The following is a 26738-nucleotide window of genomic DNA, read 5'->3' on the forward strand; positions in this document are numbered from 1 at the left end:
TTCAAGAGTGTGTAAAGAAGGATGGGCGTCACCAGAGTCAACACTGGCTCTTCTAGCTTCTCACTCCTCACTTAGGGCGCTTCGGTCTCTCTGAGTCAAATGCCCAGCCCTGAACTATGGGTTCTACCCCACCCTTGTCACAGGGCTAGGGGCCCTGGGCAGAGAGGGTTCAGCTTAGTGTCTGGCTGAAGAACTGTGAATTTCCCCGGCCTCTGTTGCTCACTGTTGAGTCACAAGAGCACAGACTTTCAGGGCTTCCATCTGGGCCTTTGTGTTGACATACTGGGTGCAGGCTGGGGAGGATGCAGCCAGCAAAACTGTTGGGAGCTGTCTAAACAGGGTGCTGGGGGGAGCACAAGCTATGCCACATCACCTGGACCCTGAAGAGCCCCCTCCCCCCAAACTGGTAAAAGTTGTGACAGGTCGAACAGGTTGAAGCCCACCCGGTGCTGGCGTGCCCTGGAGAGGCGCTATCTGTGCTGCTTCTGTGTTTGACAGCTGTTTTCGCTCACAAGTTCTTCAGCCTCAGTCCGAATGGCATCAGCCGGGCGCTGCGGGCTTGAGCAGCAGGGCCGGGCTACCACTCTGTGCACCTTTGGTGAAGCAAAGCTGTCCAATGCTAGCCAGGTCAGTCACACTCTCCAGGCTAGTCCCAGGGCAAGAAGAAAGCACTGGCCCTCCTGTCCGTCCTCCAGGCCATGTGGCAGACGAGCAGACATGGGGCAAGGCTGCTGTCCTGGTTAGGTTGTGTCATACTGTTCCTCAGTCAATCTTTCTAGAAGTCTGGCACACAGTAGGTACCCAGTAGATGTCTGCCAAAAGACCCAACTCATTTTAGGCCCTTATTTTTGTGCTGAGGGGTAGGAGGTGAGAAGGCCGGGGCCTTTTGTAGATGGCAGAGGCAGGTGAGCAGGCTCCCTAGTAAAGCTCTTGAGTCAGGATTTGGGGTTTGTATTTTGGTTCTATTTCATCTGTGTGTTCCAAATTAAAAGGTGTCAGGAGGAGAAAGGCGGTCCAGCTCTCCATCTCGGGCTGGGCCCCTGAGTATCTGTAACCACTAAGTGAGGAAGGACCTTGGGAAGACTGCCCTGGGGGAGCCAGAGTTTGGGAAAGCTGTCACCACCAGTAGCCACCGTGACATGTGTTGTGCTGCCTGAGAATTGGGGAGGGGGCCAGGGTGAGAAGGATGGTGTAGCCACAGCCTCGAGTACAAGTGACCCAGACAATCAAAAGGCCCATTCTGAATGGCAAAGAATGTGCCCTGCTGTTGCCACCCACGAGTGGAGGGCTTGGCTGGGCCACTGACCCTCAGGGCAGGTTGTTCTCCTTCCTCTGCCTCTGCTACTGCCAAGGTAAGTGCCGGGAGGTGCCAGGAACACAAGTCAGGAAGGCTTTCAGGGTGTCCTGCTGAGGTGCCTCCAATTCCAGGTCTCACATGGTGACCAAGACCTGGAACCCAGGGGGCAACGTGGTTTTCCTCTCACCTCCATAGAGGTCTTCAGGTTGCCTCGGGTGTGGCACTCTACCAGGGGTGGGACCAAGCACAAATTAAACTGGAGAGACACAGGCCCTCTCTGTCTTTGCCAGGTACCAGGGCTTTGGGGGGCTATTTTTTGGGGGATGAGAGCTTGACATGAGAGTGAGGGACCTGGCTTGCACTGTACCTGCTCCTACTCAGGGGACACTGGACATGATGTGGCCACAATGGGGGGTGGGCATTCTGGAGAGAGGAGATAGTGAGGTGTGTTGATGGGGCACAGAGGTGACAAATTGCTAAAAGTCTCTCAGGAGTTGAAGGCAGGACTTAGGAGAACCTGAGAATGCTGATGTTTTCTGTTTTTTGATAAGATTTAAAACTAAACCCGAAGCCCTTAAGTGGGTTGGCTAAGGGGATATGTCATCTTAGCTGGGCAGGGTTGAACCCCCAAATGCTTCTTAAGGTGTGGCAGGGCAGTAATGGTGGATCCTGGGAAAGATTACCGGCATATGAATTAGGAGTTAGAGAAAAGCCCCTTCCTCACCTAAGCTGGTGGCTTCCTTCAGTAGGCCAGTGCGGGTGGGGAGCAAAATTGGAGGGAGGGCATATTTATTGGACCTGGGACAGCCAGTCAACATAGTGCTCCTGGCTTGGGGCTTCAGACTGGCCACCCCGGTTCCTGGCGTCTCTGGTTTGAATACTGCCAGCTTTCCCGGTTCTCCAGTTTGTAGATGACAGACACCTTGGAGAACTTCTTGAGAATCCTCACTTTTTTGAGCTGTTTCCCACAATTCCCTCCTAGTGTGTCTCCTTCATGTGTGTCCCCATTTGCTTCATGTTCCTGGAGAGGGTGAGTGTTGCTGGGTTCGTCCTGGGGGACGTTGGTCCCTCTAGGGATGATCACTGGCCCAACAGGAAAACAAGAAGCTTCTCCCAAGTGCAGCTGGGCTGCCAGGACTGTGGACCAGAGAAAGGCAGGAGGCCCCTGCCCTGTCCTTCCACCAAGTGCAGAAAGTCCACCTGCAGCCCTCCACAAGAGAGTGGCGGCCTTTGCTGATCTCTTCTGCATGTGGTGGCAGTACCTTGTCCCCGAGTTCCAAGGGAGCTCAGATGTGTTTGCTGTGCCCTGTCATCAAGCAGTGATTCTCCAGGCCTGGATCACCTGCCCCACACATCACCTGCACACACACCTTCAGTCTTCAGCGAGCCACATGTGTTTTCTGAAGCAGACAGCTTACGTCACCAGGGTGGGATGGGGACCAGGAGACCTTGGAGTTCATTTTGAGATTCTCCCACGTTCCTCCAAGCTATACCATCTGTTAATTTGTAAAACACAGACCAGTTTCTATGCGATTCTGAAAGCCGGCAGCAAGCAGTCTGAGGCACAGGTAAGATCTTGGTGATGGGGTGACTCCCCAGCCAGTGGGATGCCATTCAGCTTGGCCACACAGGGGCTCCCTTCTTTCAGAGACGGAGAAGCATCGGGAGGCTCCCGACAGCCTCTGCCTCAGAGGCCTCCTCTCTCTGGGCCTGGCTTTCTCCTCCTGTTGCCGTAGGGAGTGGGGACTGCTCTCTGAACACAGCCTGCAAATCCCTGAGGAAGGCCTTCAGGCACAGGGCAGGCAGTGAGAGCCAGTGGTGGTGGTGGGGTGGCAGCTGCTTTTCGCTCTTCTGAGGGAATGATGTTGCTTCTGAAGCCTCCCCCACCAACCCCAAGACAATGCTTCACCACAACACTTAATCCAACCCCCAAGAAGTCACATTCAACAGCATGTTCAAGCACGTCTGTGTTCTCCCCAGGCCAGAGGGAGGGGGCACTTGGCCTCCCCCAAACAGAGGTGGCTAGTGCTGGGGAGGGGGGCGCTTAATCACTGGGGGAGGCCAGTGATTAAATAGCAACAGTGGTTACTATTACAGCTCCTGGAGAACACTTCTAAAGTACCCGCCCACACAGAGACGTATATATATTTAATATTTATATATATATATTTATATATATATATAAATAGAACTTCATTAGATGTTCTATTAAGGCGAAGTGTAAGCCCATGGATTCCTCTCCTGGAGGACCTTTCCATCTCTCACAGAGTCCCCTGAGCCCCATGGCCTGGCTCGGTGTCCTGTGCCTACGGCTGGAGGAGTCGGCAGGGTGTGGTGACTTGACAGGCGCTGGCACCAGCTTATCAACCACCTCCCAGATGGCACCTCCACACACTCCTCCTGGCCTGGCCCAGCCCTGTGTGGGTGACAAATGGCCCAGGCTTTCCAGAGCCTGCAGGGAGTTGGCCACATTCCTCTTTCTCATCAGGCTAAGGGCACAGTAGTCCTGTTCCCCACATGGTGGGGACAGTGTGTCCTGGCCCAGGTAGGCCCACTGGGGCGGTTCAGGAGAGAATGCTCTAGGTGTCCTGGGAAATAGAGGCAAAGGGTGGGTGAAGGCTTCGTGAAGCTGTGTTTCCATGGAGGAGTAGCAGACCCACCCGAGGGGTCTGGGCTGGGTTTAGGCCTCCCACGGACTGGTACAGGCTGGATGGCTTTGCCAGAGGCAGGTGTCATGGGTTTCCCAAGGCAACCTGGAGGCCCGCAAAGCCTCCTTCCAGCTCCTGCTGTAGAGGGAAGGCACACTCCCCTCCTCCTTGGTTCCCACTATCCCCAAGCAGGACAGCTGGCTGGCTATTTGTAGGGCCGCAGGAACCGAGACACTTTGGAACGTAGCAGTTTGATAAAGGACCGAGGGAACATCTCCTTGGATTCCTGGGCTGTATATTTGAAGTAGTTTTGTGGGTGTGCCAATACGTCGAAGAGGGCCTTGATCAGCTTCTTGTCCTGCAAGACATGGGGCACGCTGTGAGACAGAGGGCAGGCAGGGGCATCTGCCCAAATCAAATTGCAGCTCCAGGAGGAACGAGGAGCTTGAGGGCAGGGGACCAACCTTGTGCCTATCAAACTGTCACTGCACCCCAGCGCCACCTGGTGGAATAGAGGGCATAGTGACAGCTGGGCCAGAGTGGGCCAGGGCTCTGTGGCCCCACTCCTGGTCTCATTGTCCTAGGTAGAGGGAACTACCATGAAGAGGTTGAGCCAGGGCCCACCAAGCTCATCCCAGGACTGGTTCCATTCACTGAGAGCTGGATCCTCTGGACGTGGGCTAGTGCCTGTGTGTGTGTGTGTGTGTGTGTGTGAGAGAGAGAGAGAGAGAGAGAGAGAGAGAGAGAGAGAGAGAGAGAGAGAGAGAGTCACAGTTCACCCTCTGTGACATAGTGCCCTGTTTCTCAAGGCAGTAGGCAGGATGGGAAGGAAGGAGTCTAAGTCGGCTCCACTGATTTTAAGACACTGTCGGTAGAACCACCCACATTTCACAGTCAGGAGACTGAGACCGAGGGCTTCAGCCAAAGCACTTCACTAAGTCCTGGTCCCCATCTACCAGGCAGCCAACCTGTCTCAAACCTCATGGACTGGAGGGGCTGGGAGGGTTGGTGGCAGACATTCAGATCCAGTCCTATATCAGGGCCCTTGACCCAACACTCTCCTCCCGTCCCTTCTCCCGGGGTCAGGAGTCAGGGCAAGGACAGGCATGACCCCAACCATTCTCACAGAGTCACAGGGATTCCCTTCCAAAAAACTTACTTTCAGAATCTCCTGGTGGTTCTCCGAGGCGTACAAGCGCCCATCGCGCACGATGTCTTCTATTAGCTGCTGGTAGTCCTCTGGGAGCCGGCCAGCAGGGAGAGGGAAGGTGGGGGGGCTTGAGACCTTGCACCTCCCTCCTCTACCCTCCCCAGCGCCCTGGACCCGCCTTGGACAGTTGTTGGTGTCTGGATGTAGCGCTGCCTCTTGGCCTTTGCTTCTGGGGTCCCCTCCACCTGCTTTGTCCTCCTGGTCTTCCTTAGCTGTCCCTATTTAACCTTGCAAACCCTGAAGGTGGGGCAGGACCTTCTGTGACGCCCACAGACAGCACCGATGGTCCCCTCTGTCGCCTGTATTCCACACCCCTTGGGTTTCCATATTTCCTGGCCCTTAGTTCTGTCTTTGGGTTTGTGCCTTGTCAGAGACAGGGATGTACAACTCATTTCTGAGTCCCCAAGCCAGGCCTCGGCTGGCGCAGAGTAGGCTGTGACAAGACAGGGGTGCCTTACCATCATAGGTGACATAGGGCACTTGAAACCCTTTGCCGCTGTTGGCTTCGTTGGATTTGAACTGGATCCAGAGTTTGCGGGAGCGGGAGGTAAAGGCGATGGGCCGCTCATAGGTCTGGCAGGTCTCATAGGTGGTGACTGACGTGGGAGAGGCTGCAAGGATGCAGGCCTTTGCAATGCTGCAGGCCTTTGCAATGCTGCTTCTGGTCTACATACAGCCCGCTGCCTCAGGCCCCTCATCCCAGCCCCCAACGTCAACCTCTCTGCTTGAACACCCAGCTCCTTTGTTCCTCTGTCCTGCCCTGCCTTTCACTCTGATCTGCTTGCCTCAACCTTCTGAGATCTGTTTCCACACCCTGCCCATAAAACCTCCCCATGCTTCTTGCCTCCTGCCACGTTCCTGTTACTCTTTTGAAACCCCCTTTACAGTCTCTTTGTCTCCCTCAGGCTCATGGCTCCTCCATGAGGGACAGGAGACCAGCTCAAGCAGGTGCAGGAGACAGAAGTCAGCATGGACCAAGGCCACCCGAAGCTCAGGCTTAGAAAGTCCTCTCACCTGGGGCTGAGTGACAAGGGTAAACTCTGGGCTGCCTCCCTGATGCTCACAGGAGAGTTGCCTGTGGGTGGTGGTCAGAGGCTAGTGAATGGGAACGGATGGAGGAGGGAGTTCCAGGCTGGGCTCTGACCAGCTGGGCAGGCCCCTCACTCCTTTTGGCTTCAACCCTCCGTTTGCACACTGGGGCTTTCTGGCCTATCAGCCAACCAGCAAGTAGTATATGTACAAGGTAACAGAGCCACACAGGACCTATAGGAAAGCCACCCCCTGTTCCTCCCACCTGTCTTTCTGTCCACAGATGGTCTAGCTCAGACCAATAGCATAGTTTCAGGCCTGTTTGGGTCTCTGGCCTTCTCCTTTAACATTCTGAGTTTAGTTCAGTCCTAAGGTGCTCACCACGCAGTGACAGGGAAGTTTCTGGACAGAATGCTGAAGACAGAGTTAGGTCCCTGCAGGGTGCTCAGTTCCTTCCTGGGTTTTCTCACCATGGTGGCCTGTGGGCATGCACTTTCTCTATTCCAGCTAAAGGTCTACTCTGTTTATCCCTTCCCATCCTTCCCTCATGTTGCAGAGTACATAGCTAGGGCTAGTTCAGGCATCTCTAAGTGTGTCTGGATGGCCCTTGGCTCCTCTAAGCCCCTGAGGGAGGTCAGAAGCCTATGGAATAGGAGGAAAGTCCCAGGATCACACTGGAGGTATGGCGATACGAAGTGGGGGAAGGGGCACTGTAGCTAGCTGGACAACTGGAAGAGACTGGCTAATAGCGAGGTTGAGACCAGAATTGACTAGGTCCAGATTGCCCCAAACCTTCATGACCTTTCCTTAGAATTCTGTGTGGCCCAGTTCTTAGGCCTGGCTCAGGTGGGCTTCTGTTCTACCTCATGGGGACCTTGGAGCCACCTGCTTTTTGAGGCCTCCCTTCCAGCAGGTAGAGCTGAACCAATCTGGAGAAGGGCATGGGCACAGGGCCTGTCTGGTCCCAAACCCAGAACTTACCACTTTTCCTCATGACCAGGACATCGCCACACTCATCCTCGATGGGTAGGAAGATCTCGGGGACCACGATGAGGATCCTGCGCTTGGGGGGAGGCGCGATGTGCCACACACACTCGGCATTGGCTGGGTAGTCTCCAGGGTAGTTGGGGGACTCGATATAGCCTGTGTAGTCACCAAGCTCGCCACCACAGTGCTGGTCTGTGGGTATCACGGTCAAGGGACTTGTCAGGCTGGCTACATGGGTGTTCTAGCCCTCAAAGGCAATAAAGGTGTTCCCGTGCCAGCCAATCAGGTCTTGTGCTGACTCACGGGGGGCGGGGGGGAGGTCCTGCCTGGACCAGAGGGCAGGGCCTCAGCTGATACCATTGGGTTCCCTGACACCCAGCCCAGGCTTTCCTTTCTTACGGGCCTCCCTCACCCGGCACAGGCCACTCCGTGCCTTCGTGTCTTGGTTTTTACCACCCTCAGTATTCTGTAGGCTGCCTGCTCCCAGTCAGCCTCCGTCCCAGTTGTGTCTCAGGTGTGAAAGGTGAAAGGCTTCTGGGTGGCTCCAGATGTGACCAGCAGCCAGGGGGAGGAACTAGGAACTTATTGGGGGAAGTATGAAAACTAGAAACTCTGAGAAATACCCAGGCATCATGGCACAAGCCTTTATTTATTTTTTTTTAAAAAACTTTTTAAAAATATTTATTTATTTATTTATTTATTATGTATACAGTATTCTGTCTGTGTGTATGCCTGCCGGCCAGAAGAGGGCACCAGACCCCACTACAGATGGTTGTGAGCCACCATGTGGTTGCTGGGAATTGAACTCAGGACCTTTGGAAGAGCAGGTAATGCTCTTAACCTCTGAGCCATCTCTCCAGTCCCTGGCACAAGCCTTTAATCTCAGCACTCAGAAAGCAGAGGCAGGTAGATCTTCGTGAGTTCAAGGCCAGCCTAGTCTGCAAAACTAGTTACAGGCCAGATAGGGTTACATAGAAAGACCCTGCACAGAGAGACCCTCAAAACAATAACAACAAAACCCCCAACCAACATCAACAGCAACAAAAGCTCTCAGAAATGGAGTAAAAATCCTAATTTAGTATCCTGTTATACCCAAAGACTGCTGTGCCAAGAGCTGGGGACTGGCAGGTAAAGGGCAAACTGTCTGTACATGTTTTCCTTTGGAACCCAAGACTCTCAGCTACCCACAAGGCCTATCAGGCCCTCCCCCAGCCCTTCCACATTGGTCCATGCTCAGTTCCCTGCTTTCTATTGCTTTCGAGTATCTGTACGGTGCCAGGTGGTGGCTTAGGTGATGCGTGCCTTGTATAGCTGCAGGCTTTGGTAGCTGCCCACAGCCTGCCACCTGCAGGCACAGAATCTGCTTTCTCTCCCTGGGTACCCAGAAACTAGAGTGGGTCTGGCCTGAGTTAAGGCTCGGGTAAGGATAAGCATGCATGGGGAATTATGAACTGTGATGCAATCACGTTTCCTGCAGAGTGGGCAGAGCATAGGCCACCCCGCCTTGCCAGGGACCAGCGGTCTTCTCTCACAGAGGTCCCACTTGTCCCCTCCCCACTCATTACTCAGCATTCCCAGCTCCCCTCCCAATAGGAGTGACACTTACTTTTGCAGTGGGTGACGTTGGTGGACCCATCAAAATCGGTGCTGGTGTTGCCTGGACAGGTGATACAGTGGTTCTGGCCAAACTCGGGCTGATAGGTGCCCACAGGACAGCGGATGCACCGGTGGGTGGTGGTATTATAGTAGTGGCCGGGAGAACAGTGCACTGCAGGGGACATGGGGGAGGGGTGCTGATGGGCAAGGGTAGGGGAACCTCTGTGCTCCCAAGACCCTCCTCACCAAATGACCTCTCTGATTTTTCTCACCATTATGGGATAAGTGAGGCCAAGCTATATACCTCGTGGCGAGGGCGAGGAAGAGCTTGGGTTGGGGGTTGTCCATACCTAGGATGTGTGAGGCTCCAGCATGCAGCAACAATGTAAGGACCAAACTTACTTGAGGGGTGCAGTGGGGGAGACAGTATGACTGGAGGGGGGTCAGGGCAGGAAGGGAGGGGAAGTGGAGAGTTACACCAGACATTTCTACAAAACAAATGGGCAGTGGAGCTAAGGGTGGGAGTGCGGAGTTCTGCTCCTGGAACCGAGTGGGAGAGGACACGGGGCAGCCTGTGTGTCAGGAGACCCTCTGCCCATGGCAGGCTCTGTGACACTGGGCTTGGCTGGAGGCACAGGGTCACAGAGGGTCAGCAGGGTAGGGGAGTAGACGGGAGGGTCAGTGGGTGAGGAGGGGATGATCTGGGTGCAGAGGGGAGGGGAAGCCCAAAGGGTGGCTGAGGCTGCTATTCCTGCTCTTGTGGGGCCCCTCTGCTACGCTGCCTGGCCTCTCCTTTTCCCATCATCCTCTTTTCCTGACATTGTCCTCTACCTCCTCTTTAAGCAGCCCACCTTTTCCCTGAAGGTGTGATATTCCCATTTCTGACATTCCCAGTGCTCGACAGTCTTGAGTCTAGCTGCTGTCTCTTTGTGGTATGTGACATGGTTCTGGTCACCCATGTCCCCTACTGGAGTCCTGAGACCCCCTCCTCTGACTTTGGGGTTGACCTTTGTGGTGTCAGGGAATGTGTCTCTGAGTAGCTGGCCCCTTACCTTTGGCCTCACAGTCCTGGAAGGAGGCAGTCCCCGTGTGCTTGGTGAGCAGTCCTCCTCCACAGGGGAAGCAGCCGGTACGCCCAGGCTCGGGCTGGTATGTGCCCGCAGGGCAGGCCTGGCAGGGCTTGAAACCATCCACTGAGTAGTAGCCTGGAGAGCACTGGCCTGGAGGTCAGAGGTCACGGCTCAGGTAGGGGAGGGGTCCTGTGGCTAGGAGAGGCTGACGCTGTCCAGGGAGGGCGGGAATGAAACATGGGCAACTAGGGTTGGAGACACTAGGATCTGGGTCTTGAGGCTGACAGTTTGCTGTGTGGCCTTGCCAGCCTGACTATTCTTCTCTCACTAGCAGCACTGGCTGGAGCTAAGGGGTCTCGCTGCCAAGCTGGACTACAGAGGAAGAGGTGTGTTTGGGGGGGTTCATGCCCCAGCTTCCCAGGGGCAAGACTCAGCTATTCACAGAAAAAAATGGCCCAGGGCTCTGGACTGGCTCTGTCTGATCTGTCAGGATCTGTCAGCACGACAGGCCAGAACGGGGTTGGGGGTGGGAGGGAGGTATCTGAGAACTAAGGCCCTGACCAGGACAAAGAGAAACCCCAGGAATGCCACCCCAAACTCAGTATTCCTGCAGAAATGTGGGCACAGGTGTTCCAATATGGAGTGGGTTTAAGGTCCTCTTGACCCAGGTCATGAGATTCTCAGTGCATATCCAAATGGAGACTCTCCCCTCCCACTGCTACCCTGTGCTTTGCTAGCCACAATTTCCTGGGGACCACATTCCTAGGGCCCAGAGGATCAGGAAGTAGCTGGCAGCCACAGGGGTCTGCACTCTTCCAGGGCTCTACTTGCCCACCCTCCTGGACAATATGCTTTTCCAGGGCTGAGCCCTTGGTTCTAGAGCGAGTCTGGTGTGGCTCAGCAGGAGATGCCAACAGGAACTCTGTTGCAGAGGAGGCTGAGTGGGCAGTAAATGGGAGGGCTGTGTATGCTAAATCAACCGCCCCTGGTGGAAACTGAAAACTGGCTTCTCAGACACCAACAGGGCAAACAACACGTTAAGTTCTCTGTGCGGAGGAATTATGGCTAAAGATGCTTGAGTGGCAGACCTTGGGGTGCTACTTAAGCATTTGGGTGTTCCTTCACAGGCCACACCTCGGTCCATCCATGAATGTAAGTTGTACACCGTGAGGCCTTTCTTGTGCGTGCTGACTGGGTGGAAACTGTGCGGCTTTGGAAAGGGAAGAGTTTCAAGCAAGATCACAGTTTACGATTGTACGTGGCATTGGCTTTTTTCTCTGGGAGCCTCATGTGGGGGTGGTGGGCCCTGCCTGGAACCTGTCCCCACTTAGCCCTCCCCTTCCAGGTGGACCACACTTGCCTCCACATTCAGATACATTGCGGGCACCAGCCAGGCCCAGCCCTTCACTGCTGGGGCATGGCGTGCAGCTGAGCTGGCCCTCCATGTCCTGGTAGGTTCCCGACACGCACGGCACACACTGGCCCAGCTCACCGCTGAAGTAGGTGCCAGGCGCACAGGACACTGTAGAGACCGAGTGAAGACAATGGTCAGGGGCCAACCCCCTGTGCACAGTTAGGACACACCCTTATCCCTGGGGCTTTAAGGGCCTATCCGGAAGAGCAGGGAGCACCACGAGGGTGGCAGCCATCTCTGAGGACCCTATAGGCTGGACCCTGCTGCTCCTTCTTACAGTGGTTCGCACAGCCCTTCACACATCTGGTCTCTGGGCTCCAACAGGATTGCCATGTCTCTTTGACCTACATCCCACCCTCAGCCTGACTTTTTGTTTTTTTACAGAATATATCTGTCCCCGCCAGATGTCTCTATCAGGTCCTTCTATCTCAAACCGCCTCTTCCTTTCCTGCCTGTATGGGCGAGCTGGCACCTAAAGACACAACCCAATGCAGAACCTGGGGACCAGTAGAAGGCCTGGGTGAGAGAGCCTGGTGGTGAACAGATTATTGTAGAGTACCACAGAGATGCAGGGCAGCGGAGAGCCAGGATGCTGGGCTGCTGAGGGCCACCGAAGACACTCGTAAGGAAAGAGGCTAAGGGCAAAGAGAGCCATGCTCATCACTGTCAGAGGTGAGTACAGACATGTAAAGGGGAGGCTGGGGAAAATCACCCAGTTAGATGCATGAGTATGGACTGCATTTTAATCTCAGACACACAGACGTAAACTGACAGATACATACTCACATGCACAGACACATGACACATACAGACATATACACTCATATAGAGACATACAGACGTAGGAGAGAGAGAGTGAGCGAGAGAGCAAGAGAGAGCAAGCATGCGCAGGGAACAGATGCTATACAGTGTCCATAGCTGGAATATACTCATAGTTTGTTTAGTGAGACTAGGTTTCTGAAAACCGGAAATGATTTCCAGATAAAGAAGAGAATGTTATCACTGAGCCCCTCACTGTTCCTTATGGAACCCATGCACATGTGAAGATCATATTCTTTGTGTATGGCCCCTGATGGTTCTCCAGGCCTGTTCAGCACCTTCCTGGGAGCAGGGTGGGAAGTCTCTGCATGCCCTTCAGTTCCCTCTTCCTCGACTTCCTGGATCAGTGGGCGAGTACTGGCTTGAGTAGCCACATCCTTGGAACCCCCGCCTCCTGAAATCCCTCTCTAAACACCCCTCTCCTCTCCTGATAGTGAGGTACTTGCTTCTAGGCCTCTCCATCCCACATATAGCCTTCCTTGCATGAGCTCCTTGCATTCAGCGTCAAGGAGACAGGGAGTCCACAGTAAGGCTCACTCACCTAGGGCATGTGGGACTTAGAGTCACGTCTGTGGCTGCACGGTCCTGTCCTTTCAGCTTCATCTCTGTGTACAGTTACCTGCACACTTTCCATCATCCCCAGGAGGACCAGGACTCTGCCACCACCCAAGCCTTGTGCTGGCTCTGAATCTGTTCCCTCTTACAGGCCATTCCTATGGGAGACTGCCTGGGTCTGGCTGTGGTTACTTTCTCCAGCTTCTCTCCTGGAGGGGCCAGGAGGCACTGTGCTGCTCAGCCCTGGATCAGCCTCCCGGGTCCTCAGCTCACACACCTCCTTCTCCTGCACCATGCTGCAGACTAGAGTCTGGTCCAGTCTGGTCCCTGAGGACTCATGCCTCACCTCCTTGACTTTGCTGTCTTGTTCCCTCTTCTCAGAGCTATGGTGAGGATCACACACCTGGCCCAGCACCAGAAGAGAGGACGCGTTCCCCAAATGGCAATGATAACGGTAAGTACTGCACTCTCCTCCTTGGCAGACCATTCCCTCCGTTCCTGCCACATGTCTGTTTTCCCTGTATGCCCATTGCTGTTTACTAAGTTACTAGTGTCCGGAGTCAGTGTCTGGGGCCACGAGCAGGGGGACTCACCACACTTGCCATCCTGTAGTATTTGGCCTGTGCCACATGTCCCTGGCCCCTCCAGTGTCTTGGCTGGCCGCTGGGCCACTTCGTACTCAGTGCCTGAGACCTGGATATAGAACTGGTGGCGGCTGATGGACTTCCGCAGAGTCTTGATGGCAGCCTGCAGGCTCTGTTCGGTCCGCTTCCGCATGCAGTCTGCTTCACATGTGTCTGCAGGGGAGAAAGGGACCCAGCGACAGTAACTCTAACCTGCTAGTGGCTGCATTCTTTGCTGAGAGCTCCCCCAAGCCAGTCCCTGTGCTGGGTTTCACAGCTCAGTACAGTCTTACAACAGACCTGGGTCAATGGGGGGTGGGGCGCTTTAGAGGTGTCTGACAGAAACTGAGATTGAGGGTCTAAGAGGCATGGCTTAGCCTAGGCTACAAAGCAGATCTGAGTCTGAGTAAGGCCTCTGCCCATTCTTGAGGATTGCCACTGTCTCCAGGGTAGTATCCAGTTCTGACAGGGTAGATATAAAGTGTCCTCCAGGACTGGGAAGATGGCTCAGTTGGTAAAGTGCTTGCTGCCACTCAATCATGAGGTCCTGAGTTCCGATCCCTTGTACCCACATAAAAACCAGGTGGTGTGTAACCCAGCACTGGGGTAGGGAGACGGGTGAATGTCCAGCGCTCTTTGGCCAGGTAACCTATCGAGACAAGGCGCTCAGTGTTCAGTGAGAGACCCTGTCAGGTATGGCCATGCTGCTCTAATCCTAGCACTCAGGAAGCAGAGGCTCTTAGTGAGTTTCAAGCTAGCCTGGTCTACATAGCAAGTTCTAGGTCAGCCAGGGCTAAATAGTGAGACTTGGTCTCAAAAAAAAAAAAATGTATATTGATCTTTTGCCTTCACATGTTTGTTCCCCCCCACCATGTGCACCAGCACCCACCCCCCTCCATAAAGGTTCCTGCACTGAAGGTGTGTCCCTTGCTGGCAGTGCTAGCTGGAGAAGTTCTGGAAACACTAGGTAGTAATGTAATAGGCCATGGAGGCAGATCCTCGAGGGTCCCTCTCTGTCCCTCTCTGCTTCCTGTTTGCCTCTGCTCCTCTTCCTCACCACTTCCTGGGTACGTCCTCTTCTCTCTGACCTCGGTGCCTTTACCTACTGTGTTCCTCTCCCCGAACCCCATTCCTCGCCACTTCTAAAGATTAATTTTGATTTCAATTTGCTTTAGGATGTTTTCAGGGCAAGTGCCACACGGTGGTGCACGCCTTTAATCCCAGCTCTTGGGAGGCTGAGGCAGGAGGATCGAAGATCTCTGTGTGTCCGAGTCTAATCCAGTTTACATAGAGAGTTCTAGGACAGCCAAGGCTGCATAACAGCAAGAACCTGTCTCAAAAGGACCAAAAATAAAATAATAAAAAGGCAAAAAACTGACCCATCACCTGCCGGTATAGCTAAGAAGAATTGCTTGTATGAAGCACAAACCTGTATTACAAGCCTCCCTTCAGTGCGCACCCCCCACCCCCCCAGGCTGGGAAGAGGGCCTGGCTCAGACACTTTGGGGAGGCTCTGTCCCGTCCTCATAGAGTTGGGGTTCTCGTGCTGTCTCTGCCCCTTTGCTGTGCGCCAAGTGTTACCCTGAGTTGTCTCCTGCACTTGGGGCTACAGGGCTTGGCCCACAGTGTGTAGCAATTCCCCCGCGAGTCCCGACTTCCCTTGGGCTCACTCTGTCTCAGTTCTAACAGACTCCCGGCCCCCAAGAACACGTCACCCACCTGAGGCCTCATCCATCTTCACCTCTACTTCAAACTCTGCCGTGATATGGGACACCTCCTTGGATGGGGACTTGCGGCCTCGGCGCCTCTTCTTGGAGGAGTCACACTTGAGGGTCACAAAAGTCACGTGGCAATTATCTGAACAGAGAAGAGTGCACTGTGGTGTTGTGGAATAGTAACTAGGCAAAGATGTGTTACATTTGTTTCTGCGGTGGAATATTACTTTATGTGAAGATGCGTTACATTTGTTGCTGCTCCCTTTGTTAATGAGGTAAAGATGTGTTGCATTTGTTGCCTGCCTAAGGCACCTGATTGGTCTAATAAAAAGTTGAACTGTTGTGATCCAGCTGCCCTAACTCCCCCTGGCCTATAGGGGAACTTCCTTGTGGTCTGTAATTGACAAGGATGTTTGTGTTCTTTCTGGCAGGTGGGTGTCCACAGAAGGAGTAGAGGTATAAAAGGTTGCTGGGCAAAATAAAGGTTGCTGTTCTTCCACCTGAAAAGAAGCCTCCGTGTCTCAATCCAGGCACTCCCCCCCTCCACCCAGTCTCAGCTATCCAGGCTGCGCTGGCAGCAGCACTGAATGGCCAATAGCTAAGCAGGAGAGGGATAGGCAGGGCCAGCAGGCAGAGAGAATAAATAGGAGGAGAACTCTAGACTGGGGAAGAACCTGAGAAGAAGATAGGGGACCGAGAGAAAGGGTCGCCAGCCAGGCAGACAGATGTGGAAGAAGCAGGAAAAGTAGGACATACAGGAAAAAAAAAAAGGTAAAAAGCCCTGAGGCAAAACGTAGATGAAGAGAAACAGGTTAATTTAAGCTAAAAAAAAAAAAAAAAAAAAAAAAAAAAGCTAGCCAAAAATGGGTCTAAGCTAGGCCAAACATTCATAATTAATAAGAAGTCTCTGTGTCATGATTTGGGAGCTGGTCGATGGCCCCGAAAGAAAAAGGCTGGTACAGTGTGGTAAAGATGATCTGTGTTGGAAGGAGGGTCCTTCCTGGCCCTACATGCAAACTCCCATGGGAAAGGTCCCTCCATGTCCAGGAGGCCATGGAACAGATGGTGACACCAAGGTTTAAGAAGACCAGAGCTGCTCAGGGTCTCACAGGCACTGGGGGTTGAAGTGAGTCTCAGGCTCAGCCTGAATGACATCATCACATATGGAGGTACCCCATAATACTTACTGTATTATGTGTCTACTCATCACCTGTCAAGAGTCTGGCCAAGAGACCCTACATCCCAGGTAAAGCCTCTTGAGGGCTCTATTTCGCAGGTCTGTGGGAGGATCTCAAGGGACCAGAGATGGGGATTTTCCTCTTTGGTCTCTTACTGCATTGTTGCCTGCTTTTCTCCCACCCAACACCTGAAAGCTCTTCCATCAGGGCTCCACCAGGTCACAGAGAACATGTATGTATACGTGTGCGTGTGTGTGTGATTTACTCCTCTGTGAGGTTGTGACAGTGGCCTTCTAGGTGCTGCAATACCCATGTTTCCCTCTCATGACAATTGCTTAGTGCAGGCCAGACATAACTCAGAGGACTAAGGGGCCCTGGTGGAGGACAGACAGGAGCCTATGCTTGGCAACCCCACCCAGCATGGCTGGGGACTTCACCTCTGCTCCCTGGTAAGCAGGGGGAAGATGGTTCACTTACCCAGAAGGGGGTGCCTCAGGGTGTCCTTGGCTCGCTCCTGACTGCGGGGCCGGAGATGGCACTTGGCATCTCTGATCTTGAAGCGGGCCTTCTGCCTGATGGGGGTGGTGGGGGCATCTGGGGAAAGCCAAAATTCCCCCAGGTGGCGGCCTCTCCTGTGGGCAAGGAGGTAGTGGGGGACGGGGGCTGCCAGAGGACGGGTCCTTCTGGAGCTGGGTGGGGGTTGGTGGGTGGGCCATTCTGCCCCGGCAGCCCTCCTGGGTGGAGAGACCTTCCCTGCCCCACTAATTTTTCTCCCTGTTAGGCCTGAAGCAAGTGCTGGTCAAGCTCAAGGCCAGGGGCCAGGGAGAGGTCTTCCCCCAATGTGGGGAAGAACACTGTGCACCTCCTCCTTCATGACCACAGTCACAGATATACATGGCTGTGCTTTTAGGAAAGAGAACAGAGAAGGACAAGGAAGGGCGAGGGCTTCAAATCCTAGGACACCTAGAACCATAGACCTCTCCAGAGCAGACCCCAGCTCCATGGACCAGAGTCCTGTGACCCCGAAAGCTCACGAACCCTTCCTGGATGTGTCAGGCACAGCATCCCAGCATTCTCTGCTGTACTGGAAGCAGGTGTGGTTCTGAGAGGCAGGGACTCTGAGCACCTCTCGAGCACATTGTCCAAGGGCCGCTCTGTCGGCTAAGTTTAAGGCTATCCATTGCTACGTTGCTTGTTGGGGACCAGCCTGGGCTCTATATGAGACCCTGTCTCAAACAATGGCAGTAACAGGGGCCGTGGGATCACAACATTTTATAGTTACTAAATCACTCTACTACTGTGACCTCAGTCAGAAAGGCCGCCTGTGGCTCCCTGGCTGTGGGCTGGGCCCAGGATGGAAAACGTTTCCCTGGGTGATCCCCTTCTCTTTCCTAAATCATGCACTGGATGAAAAACGAAATGATCATTTCGGCCTGTGTGGTGTGGACAGGCCCAAGGTTACCTGAGCAGCTGGGCCCCGCACTGGAGCTGGTGCCATTGCGTTTCGGCAGCGCCTTGCCCTGGAGACCTGGGACACCGCAGCTCAGGATGTAGCTGTTTTCTGAGTCTGTGGAGAGGTCAGTGGGTAAGGTTGGCTAGGGTGTACCTCTCTCCTAGGGTCCCAGATTCCTGAGGTCTCCAAGAGGTTGCTGAATGAACTGAAGATCAACACTGGCTCCCGTGGAGGCTGCCCAGGCCCACAGAGTGCCCGACAGCTAGCTGTCTGGGACAGCTCTGTGACTGGGAGCCCTGCATTGGGCTCTGTCCTGCTGAGCAGGAGGAAGCAGGTGTGCACCCCAGGAAGCAACACACTGACCCAGCCCAACCCAGAGGGCCAGGGGTTACCTGGCATGAAGAGACTGTGGCCCAGGCAGGACAGGAAGCAGTTCTCCACGCCACCCACCTTGCCGCAGGACAGCTGCACCTGGGCAGAGGCCTTGGACCGAGACAGGCATCCACTCGTCTCTGAGGAGAGAGAGACAGAGAGGCCTTGAGCGAGCCCAGAGGGCCTTGAACGTGGGTCGGTTCAGTCTTTTAACCCCCCTCACAGGGCTAGACTGTAGCAGACTGGGGACAGGAAGATGCAGGTCTATTTGGTAGTGTGGGGTGCTGGCTGCTTACAGTCAGCCTATTCTGTCCCCCTACAATCTTGGTCTTGTATTTGAGGAAAGGAGAATTCTTCTCTGGCAATCCCCAACCCTTTTCTAAATCATGCACCAGATGACAATGAAAGCATCATTTAGGTGTGTCCTCAGAGCAGGTGCTGGGCTCCATCCTGGGTCAGAGGTTATTTGGGCAGGGACCAAGGTACAAGGTACAGGGTACAGGGAGGGGCAGCACCTCCATCCAGGAGGCACTTGAAGATGCTCAAAGCAGTTCTTTAGAACATCTCCCATGGTTATTGTTAGAATACTGAAATCAGGCTGGAGAGATAGTTCAGCAGCGAAGAGCATTGGCTCCTCTTCCAGAGGACCCGGGTTCAATTCCCAACACCCACATGGCAGCTCACAACTGTCTGTAACTCAAGTTCCAGTGGGTCTGACACCCTCACACAGACATAGATGTGGGCCAAATGTCAATGCACATAAAAATAAATAAGCTGGGTGGTGGTGGCACATGCCTTTAATCCCAGCACTCGGGAAGCAGAGGCAGGCGGATCTCTGTGAGTGCGAGGCCAGCCTGGTTTACAAAGTGAGTTCCAAGACAGCCAGGATGGTTACACAGAGAGACCCTGTCTCGAAAAACAAAAACAAAACAAATAAATAGACAAATAAACGAAGACTGAAAGCATCCTCTGGAAAGCTGCTAGGGAGACGGCTCAGTTGGTAAAGTGCTTTCTTTTCTGCAAACTTGAGGAGCGTTAGAGTTCCCCAGCACATACAAACAGGTGTGGTAGCTCATGCCTGCAACCCCAGCGTGGGGGGGGGAGGATGAGTGGCATTAGGGTGATAGCAGAGACGGGTGGGTCCCTGCAGCTCCTTGGTCAGCCAGCCTAGTGGAACTGATGAGTCAGAGGTTCAGTGAGAGACCCCGCCCTAAAAGAATAAGGTGGAGGGCAAGAGAGAAAGATACCCAGAGACATCCAATGAAGAACCTTATGTAGGCTTCTGGCCGCCACACCCACATGGGTGTATCTGCATATGCACGTGCACACACACATGTACACACCTATTCAGATATGTCCATATACGAGAGAGAGAGAGAGAGAGAGAGAGAGAGAGAGAGAGAGAGAGAGGATGAGAGAGAGTAGAGAGAGGAGAGAGGATGAGGAGAGAGAGAGAGAGAGAGAGAATCTGATTAGTAAGAAATGATGGTTCTGGGCCAGAGCAGCAGCATGCCATATACTCGGAGTCAGTCTTAGGGGAAGCCTAGGCTCAGGGGAAGTCACTCCAGTAGCCAGATCACAAGGCTGCATCAAGCCCCATCCCCTCGCAGCTGGCACAGTCACGCTTAGACTCTCTCTAGTCCAAACCTAACACCACCTGAAACAAATCCATCTCACACTTCCTCTGAGGATCAGCGCATGGCTTTGCTCACTGAGCAAGCCTGAAACACAATTCTCCCTCACAGAGGCCCCTGCTGAGCTTCCTGTACAAGAAGCTGAGTGGTCGGTGCTTTCTTCGGCAATGCTGAGTCTACCTCCTTGCAGCTTGCTCTCCCCAAGGCATCCACCAGCCCCTGCAGTCATCCCATTCTTCTGATCCAGACTTAAACCTAGGACCTCACGCATGCTAGTTCAGTCTCTGCTGCTGAGCTGAGCTACCAGCCCCAGCCACTATTCTTTTTTCATTCTTTTTAAAAACTTTATGCGTATGGGTGTTTTCGCTGTATGCATGCCTGTGTACCCAGGTGTGTGCCCGGTGCCCATAAAGACGAAATGAGGATGTTGGATTCCCTTGAACTGGAGTTCCAGATGGCTGTGAGCTACCATGTAGATGCTGGGAACCGATCTTGGGTCCTCTGGAAAAGCAGTCAATGCCTTTAAATGCTGACCTTGGTCTTTAGCCCCTTCTGACTTCTTTCTTAATAATCCCTTGTTTCCTTGGAGCTGAGCTCTGTACTTTATTATACAGAATTCCGTGAAAATCATGTGTTTATGGGGCTGGAAAGATGGCTCGGTGGTTAAGAGCACTGATTGCTCTTCCAGAGGACCTGGGTTCAATTCCCAGCGCCCACATGGCAGCTCACAACTGTAACTCCAGTTCCAGGGCACTCGACATCTTCACATAGACATGTATGCAGACAAAACACCATTTCACATATTTAAATTATTTTAAATTATATTTAAATTATTTTTAAAAATCATTTGTCCGGGGCTGGAGGATGGCTCAGCTGATAAAGTCCTTGCCCCAGAAGCAGGAGGACCTCAGTCTGATTCCTAGAAGGCACATAGAAGAAGCTGGGTGTGACATCACAGGCTTGTAATCCAGTGCTGGAGGCAGAGACAGGCTAGTTGGCAAGCTGACTTGGTGAGAGACAGAGGAAGGCATGTGATGGCCTGCTTGGGCAACTTCCACACGGGTGAGTCATGTCGTGGTTCACGGAACTCATCAGATGTACTGAAACCCCACTGCACTATCTGCCGAACTGCATGGGTGAATTCCATGCATGGCATGTGAGCTAAGTCTTACTGCAGCTATTGGCAGTAAAGGAAAAGCAAACCCTAGAGAGACGCCATCAGCCGGAACACACAGAAATTATTCAGTTGAGTCAAGCCTGTCGCTACAGACAACGTGGTAAATGTTTAAAGAGCCATGGTGGAACCTGTGGAGTCACGAGCAACTCTAGAGTGCTAAGAAAACTGAGCACTTCATGGTCACAGCTGAACCCCAAGGTCCTCAACTAGGAGTCAGAAGTCACAGGAAGTGGTTTCCCCAGCTCCCCCTCTCAGCAGGCTGCTCTGACCTGAGTATTAAGGTCAGGGCCTCCACTAGCTACCACAGACACGGTGCATGGCAGCAGTCTGATAGTGAGAACCAGGAGGATGCTATCTGATGAACCAGGCTGTCCCCCAGGTACTCCTCTCCCCACAGACATCTGCTCACCCTATGGGACCATCTCATAACTGGGAAGCTTTTCCCGTGTCCCTGCAATCCTCACTGTGCTGGAGCCAAGAGCCCCAAGCAGATATAAAGAGATTGGAACTGAGCTTTAGGGACTCCCGGGGTCCCTGGTGGGTAGGAACACATGCAGGAAGAGTGGTTTTCTAGATGAGCTGAAGTCCTGTTGAAAAGGGATCTTTGCACTCACAGGAGCCAGAACAGGCCATTCTGTCTTCACACTTGTGGTACACTGAAGCACTCCTCAAGTAATAAAGACTCATTTTATTGGAGGAATTTGTCATGAAGTGCTTAGGAATGCCACTGTCTTCATTATCCTTGCAGCTCTGGAAGACTAGAAATGAATTTTCTAGGATGTAAGGTCACCCTGGAGAAGCCTTAGCTGAGGCTCTGCAGAGACTGTCCCAGTGTACAGAAACTGACTACGTAGGAGTCAGAGCAGACGGTTGACGTCATACAGCTTAGCAAAGGCCACAGGAAGAAACCCACCTAGATGTCAGACACTGCCTAGCTCCATGTGCCCCGTGGAGCATGTTTGCACTTCAGTCTTTATAAGATGTTTTTATTATGTGTATAGTGTTCTGTCTGCATGAAGCCTACAGGTCAGAAGAGGGCGCCAGATCTCATTATAGATGGCTGTGAGCTACCATGTAGTTGCTGGGAATTGAACTCGGGACCTCTGGAAGAGCAGCCAATTGTTCCTAACCTCTGACCCATCTCTCTAGCCCTACTTCAATCTTCTTTAAATGACAATCTGTCTTCAAATGACAGGTCTCGTATACCCCCGTCTGGCCTCAGACTTGCCATGTGGCTAAGGAGAATCTCAAACTCCCAATCCTCCTGCCTCCACCTCCCAAGCTCTGAGATGACACCTGGATGTCCTTCTGTTTTCTCATGATGGCTTCCCACCATTTGCATTTCAGGATCAACCCTCTGACTTAACCTGTCATGTACAACGACCCACCTGTGCCTCTCCTTTTCTCGGATAGCCACTATCTGAATTCTATAATCAGATCTCCATCTGTTGCCAGTTTGAAAACCACAAGGCATGTTCTTTGTGGTCAAAGGGTGGGAAAGGCACTAGCATTGGGAGAGACAGCCTTGGGGATCCCTTCCAGCCACCCGTGGCTATCACCCCCCTCTTCTCTAGTCTAGCACCACCGAGAAGGGTCACATGGCTCAGGAAAAGCTGGCTGGTTGATAGCACTAGGACCAGGCTGACAGCTCAGTGGGGGCTCTGAGATCTTTCCAACTTTAGGACATTCCACTCCAACACTCTCAGTGACCTGTGCTCTCCTAGGAACTGGAGGGACAATGTCTTTTTGAGGGGCGTAATAATAATGGGTGAAACAGATTATGGGATTAGACAGGCCATTCATGGGGACCAAGCAACCCAGAGTGCTCACCAAAAGTTTGCCCTGGGGCGGGGTGTATAATCCTAGCCTTTGGGAAGCAGAAACGGGGATCAGGAGTTCAAGGTCAACCTCAGCTATTGGGGTGTGGCTCTGTGGTAGTACTAGCATGCAGGAGACCCTGGGTTCCATTCTCAGCTCTGCAACACAAATGAATGACAGTGAAAACCGCAGCCTGTGGAAAAACAGAGTGGGACAGCAGGGAGCTCAGCAGGCTGACATGCCGCTGTCACAGTCCCCGACGGCAGAGCAACCTGGAACTTTCCTTGGCTATCTGTGGGTCTAGCATTTGGACCTGCTAGCTCATGGACACAGAAAGCCTTCCAGTACCTTCTACTAATATCCTCAGTTATACTTGTCTGCCTCAGTCAGCCCATGCCCAGAGTCCAGAACATTCAGTGTCTCAGGTGACTTAAAAGAGAAGGTGGTAAAACATGTCATTCACCGACACAGCACTCAGACCAATGGCAGTTAGCCCCCCCTCCCCCCACCAGTGACAACCAGGCCACCAAGGGCAGTCAGACCTTCTGGTGGTTTGAATACAGATAGTCCCCACAGCCTCATATATTTGAATGCTTAGTCACAGGGAGTGGTACTACTCGGAAGGATTATAAGGATTAGGAGGTGTGGCCTTGTTGAGTAGGTGTGAATTTTCTGGAGGAAGTGTATCACTGGGGGTAGGCTTTGAGGTTTCAAAAGCCCATGCCAGGCCTGAGCTGTCTGCCTGTGTCATCAGGATGTAGCTCTAGCACCTGCCTGCATGCTGCCATGCTCCCTACCATGGTGACAATGGACTAAGGTTGCTCTAAGCAAGTCCCCAATTAATTGCTTTCTCTTCTAAGAACTGCCTTGGTCATGGTGTCTCTTCACAGCAAGAGAATAGTGACTAAGACAGCCCTCCACCCATGCCACAGCATTCAGTGGAGACTGGATAAGCCCCGACGCTTCAGACAGCCTTGGTTCTGGGAGGGTGGGTGCAGGGTTGGCACGGAGCAAAGGCAGGGAGGGAGGGAGGGAGGTCTGATGGCTAGTCTAACAGCTGCACTCTGGCTGGGCATGCTGGAACACGCCTATAACCCCAGAACTTAGGAGACAGAGGCAGGAGGATTCTATGAAATCGACACAGCCTGGTCTATATAGTGAATTCCAGGCCGTCCAGGCCAACATAATGAGACCCTGTGTTAAAACAACAGAATAAAAAGGGACGAGGATGGACCTGGGCTTTGATTCTTAAGTGAATGAAGTCTTGATGGAGGGCTCTTGGGAGAGAGCTTCTGAAGTTTCAGTGTTTTTGTAATGGGGGCTAAACCTAGGGTCTCATGTGTGCTAGGCAGGTACTCTACCACTGAAGTATATCCCCAGCCTTCTTTTTACTTCAGTTTTTACACTGGATCTCACACAATTGTCTGAACTCATGGAATTCACTCAGCTGACCTCAGACTCACTCTGTAGCTAGGCAGGTGTTGACTTTTTGATCTCCCTGACTCAGCCTCCGGAATAACTGGGACTTCACAGGTCACTATGCCTAGCAACCGCCTTTATGAGTTGTCCAGGAATACAGAGCACGTCAGCGCAGCAACTTGGAGAGTGGGTTCCAAGAGGACAGGCACATGGCATTCCCAGACCTGCTCCCTGGGCCTGTGGGGGCTCGGAAGATCTTTAATTCGCTGGACCAATGAATACGAGTCACTGGGACGCAGCTAGAGAGGACAGAGCCCTTGCAGAGAGGGCGTAGGAAACCAGGGCTGTCTAGGAGGCAGTGCTGGCCCTGCGAGGGGCTGGCTGCTGGGTGGGGATTAGGGGTAGAATTTGCTGGCCTGGTGCTGCCATTGCAACCACGGGAGTCTAGCCAACTACTCCCTGGAACTTCCTCAGAAGGACCAGAGGACCTGATGAAGGTGGGACCATCCATCTACCTCTTTCGGCTTCCAAGGGAGTCCCAGGTCCAAAGCATTGGCTACTTAGACTCCCAGATCTCCTGCTCTGTGGTCTGTCTCCCCACCTCAGAGCCATTGTTCTGTGTCCCTGGCTGACACTATGCTTGCCCGGTCGCCAATGTGCCCCTCATCAACAAGCCCTGTTTCCCATTAGCCAACCCCATTGACGAGAGATTCCTGCCCACTAACCCAGGACCCAAGGAGCCCCCCCTACCTCTGCAGTCACTGTCTCTTGCATCCCCCCCCCATACAGAGGGCACAGCCAGCAGGTGGCCTCTCCCCACTCACCCACACAGTCCTTCCGGTTCCAGTGCAGCCTCCTTCCCGGTGGGCAGACACACTCGTAGCTGCCCCTGGTGTTGACACAGCCCTGCTCGCAGCTGCCATTGTTCACACTGCACTCATCCATGTCTGGAAACACAGGCACGAGAGTGAGGGCAGGAGGGGGTGGGAACCACCAGCCCAGGCCACACCCATGGCGCTGGGAGGGCAGAGGGCACCCAGGACCCGAGACCAGGAAGCTCCTGTCCCCAGTGCAGTCAGGGAGAGGTCCCAGGAATCATGAATGTCTCATCTCCCGAAGGGAAAGCATCGGCTCTTTCCCGCGTTAGTTTCCCTTTCTGCACCAGGGTGAAAGGAACAGCCTGAGACCCCCTCCTCTGCCACCTCTAGGCAAGGGCTAGCTCTTCCAGCTCCAGGCCACCCAATTGCCACACACAGCACACAGTGTCCTATCAGTCAGGGAGGTGGCACTTGGTGTTTGAGAGTCCCTTGACAATAGCATCAGCCCCCAGTGGCTACTTCATCCATCTCCAGTATTACCTGGCCCTCTCAAGCTTCATGCTATCCTCAGGTCACAGAGAAAGAAGTGAGACTGTGCTCCCCCTCCCCAACTCCCATCTTCATCAGCCACATCTGGCCCGAGGCCCTGTGGCTTAGCTTATGCTCCTTTTCCCTTTGGTGCAGGATATGGAATCCAGGGTCCTAAGCGAGAGTCATCCCCCCCCCCCCGCCCTGGGCTGATGGCTCCTGAATCTTCTCTCCATCCCTGGCTCCCACCCTACCTCACAGGCCCAAGGTTTCAGGTCATGGACCACCTCCCTTATGGGCTGTCTGGATCCCACACTCCCTCCACAGGCAGAGCCCTTTGTCCCACCGTACTGCACACTGCTTCAAGCCTTCCTGCTTTTGTGTGTGCCCTTAAGCATCCTCCAGGCCAGGCAGCCCCGTACATCCTGGGCATGGATCTCCCTAGGGGATATTACCCTGTTTCCCGCTGTTTGTGGGCTCATCCCTGGGACACCCTTCCCTCTGTGACTCTGAACATGCTGTCCCCACTGGATCACGTTCCCTTCTTGACCTAAACATTCCTCCTTTAGGATTCTCATTGCCTCACCATCCTTCCTTCCTCTAGAGTGCACTTTCTGGAATTTTCTGTGCACCGGTCACTCCCTTCTGGACTGGGGCACCCCAGGAAATGAGGTTCTGGGCCTTATGTTTCCAAGCTGGCTAAGGTACCCTGTGGTATCCCATTTCCCGTCTCTCCCATCTTCTGTCCTTTACCCTGTCCTGTGCTTGGCAGGATCCCTCTGTTCCCAAAGTTCCCTGCCTTGCAAGGTCCCTCCCAGGCCCACCAGGGTCAAGGTGAGGGTTGGGGTGTGGGGAGCAGTGTTGATGGCTATATGGCCAGGTGCGTGCCTCGAGGGGGAGATGGCCCTGGCGGGCGGGCTGCAGACCTCCGCAGTGGGTTGTCCCGTAGAGTATGTAGCCGCGGTGGCACAGGCACTGGAAGCTGCCAGGGGAATTGATGCAAATGTGGTCGCAGGTCCGCTCAAAGGAACACTCGTCGATGTCTGTGGCCACAGGAGAAGAGCACGGGTGTCAATATGAAGTGACTAGATAGGTCTGCCACCCAGTGAACATCCCCTCTGGATGGGGTCCCTGGGACCCCAGGCTCAGCACAGCCTCCCACAGTCTACTAGGCTTCTTTGGTTTTACTTTTGAGACTGGGGTGTGTGCATGTGCTTCTTGTTGCTCACTTTCCCACCCTGCCTCTATTAGCCCTGTTTCTGGGACAGACTCCCCTCACATCTGTTCTGGAAGTGGGTGGGGCAAAATATCATGAGTAGAAGATTATTATGGACCTCTATTATGTTAATAGCTCATTAACCCGTGGTTAAGAAAGATA

General features: G+C 53.5%; 1 protein-coding gene across 3 annotated transcripts in view; it reads right to left on the reverse strand.

The window, feature by feature from the left end:
- Positions 1-4150: 4150 nt before the first annotated feature.
- The window catches only part of Scube1 (signal peptide, CUB domain and EGF like domain containing 1), a 117357-nt gene continuing 94769 nt past the window's right edge, over positions 4151-26738 (reverse strand). For all 3 annotated transcript variants that reach the window (XM_038342917.1, XM_038342916.1, XM_038342915.1), the window contains 14 exons: positions 26287-26403; positions 24839-24961; positions 17987-18106; positions 17604-17708; positions 16619-16735; positions 14968-15105; positions 13219-13422; positions 11198-11359; positions 9820-9987; positions 8778-8939; positions 7166-7363; positions 5614-5766; positions 5105-5184; positions 4151-4303 (listed from right to left, as the gene is read on the reverse strand). In XM_038342917.1, coding sequence (XP_038198845.1) covers positions 4151-4303; positions 5105-5184; positions 5614-5766; positions 7166-7363; positions 8778-8939; positions 9820-9987; positions 11198-11359; positions 13219-13422; positions 14968-15105; positions 16619-16735; positions 17604-17708; positions 17987-18106; positions 24839-24961; positions 26287-26403 — 2000 coding nt within the window. The remainder of the gene's footprint in view (positions 4304-5104; positions 5185-5613; positions 5767-7165; positions 7364-8777; positions 8940-9819; positions 9988-11197; positions 11360-13218; positions 13423-14967; positions 15106-16618; positions 16736-17603; positions 17709-17986; positions 18107-24838; positions 24962-26286; positions 26404-26738) is intronic.

The sequence above is a fragment of the Arvicola amphibius genome, chromosome 9 (genome assembly GCF_903992535.2).
Source record: "Arvicola amphibius chromosome 9, mArvAmp1.2, whole genome shotgun sequence".
NCBI classification, from domain to species: domain Eukaryota; kingdom Metazoa; phylum Chordata; class Mammalia; order Rodentia; family Cricetidae; genus Arvicola; species Arvicola amphibius.